The 969-nt window shown below is 42.3% G+C and overlaps 1 protein-coding gene across 2 annotated transcripts in view; it reads left to right on the forward strand.

Annotated features, from left to right (window-relative positions):
- Positions 1–438, forward strand: part of dpp9 (dipeptidyl-peptidase 9) — a 41,494-nt gene extending 41,056 nt beyond the window's left edge. For both annotated transcript variants that reach the window (XM_015393112.1, XM_015393113.1), the window contains exon 21: positions 121–438. In XM_015393112.1, the coding sequence (XP_015248598.1) occupies positions 121–213 (93 nt within the window). In that variant the 3' untranslated portion in view covers positions 214–438. The remainder of the gene's footprint in view (positions 1–120) is intronic.
- Positions 439–969: the final 531 nt, after the last annotated feature.

Genomic DNA, 969 nt, shown 5'->3' on the forward strand with positions numbered 1-969 from the left:
TATTTAGATTTCGATTTTTTGGGGGGAACCCTTTTTGTTTGGTTTTTTTTCCTGTTCCGTTTGTTTTTTAGACCCCTCTGTAACCTTTTTCTGTTTTTTTTTTTTTTCTGTTTTTGCCAGGTTTACCCCAACGAGCGGCACAGTATTCGCTGCCCCGAATCCGGAGAGCACTACGAGATAATGCTGCTGCACTTTTTACAACAATACCTCTGAAATGAGTCTCCTGGGCAGAGTGCCGAGTCATTTCTCCCCCCCGCCCCCGATTCTTCAGCTCTGTCCCATCTCCAGTTCGTCACCCCGTCGTCAGACGCCTGGCAGCCGTGTCTGTCATGTAATTTCGCTCTACAGCTCTCTGTTTTGTTTTCTTTGCTTTCTTCGTCTTCCCGCCATAAACTCTCCTCCTGTGCCAGTTGGAGTGAACTTTTAGTGCAGGACAAAGACAAGGACACATGGAATAAGTCGCGTTCGCCCACATTTTACCTCCCGGGATGTTTTTTTTTTTTTGCCAAACGTTGTTAGTCGTCCATGTTGTTCGCCTGAGTCAGCAGTAGGAAGAAGGTAACACTCTGTAGACCTTAAATGAAATCTTTACATGTATTTAAAGGCATGAACTCTCACACTACATGTAAACACGTCCCAACTCCTCTCCCACATAAAAACACACAGCTACACATTTGGAGTAAGGAACCTGCAGCCTGAATAATACCGGAAAGAGGGAGAAGATCCGCGTTCTTCCCGTGTCCGCCTCTTTTAACTGTTGTTTAGAATAAAATATTTTTATGGATTTTTATTCCTTTGTTTTTTTTAATTATCGGCGGATGATGAAAGTTACTCGTTGATACCTTTGCACCGTTGTCTTTTCTCACATTATGTTGCTAAAGATGTCTTGCTTGCCTTCTCAACACATTATTTATATTTGCCAAAGTACTTCTCCACTATTGATCATGCTGGTATTTCTTTTTTTTTTTC

Source organism: Cyprinodon variegatus, unplaced genomic scaffold (genome assembly GCF_000732505.1).
Source record: "Cyprinodon variegatus isolate N-32 unplaced genomic scaffold, C_variegatus-1.0 Scaffold625, whole genome shotgun sequence".
Taxonomy (NCBI): Eukaryota; Metazoa; Chordata; class Actinopteri; order Cyprinodontiformes; family Cyprinodontidae; genus Cyprinodon; species Cyprinodon variegatus.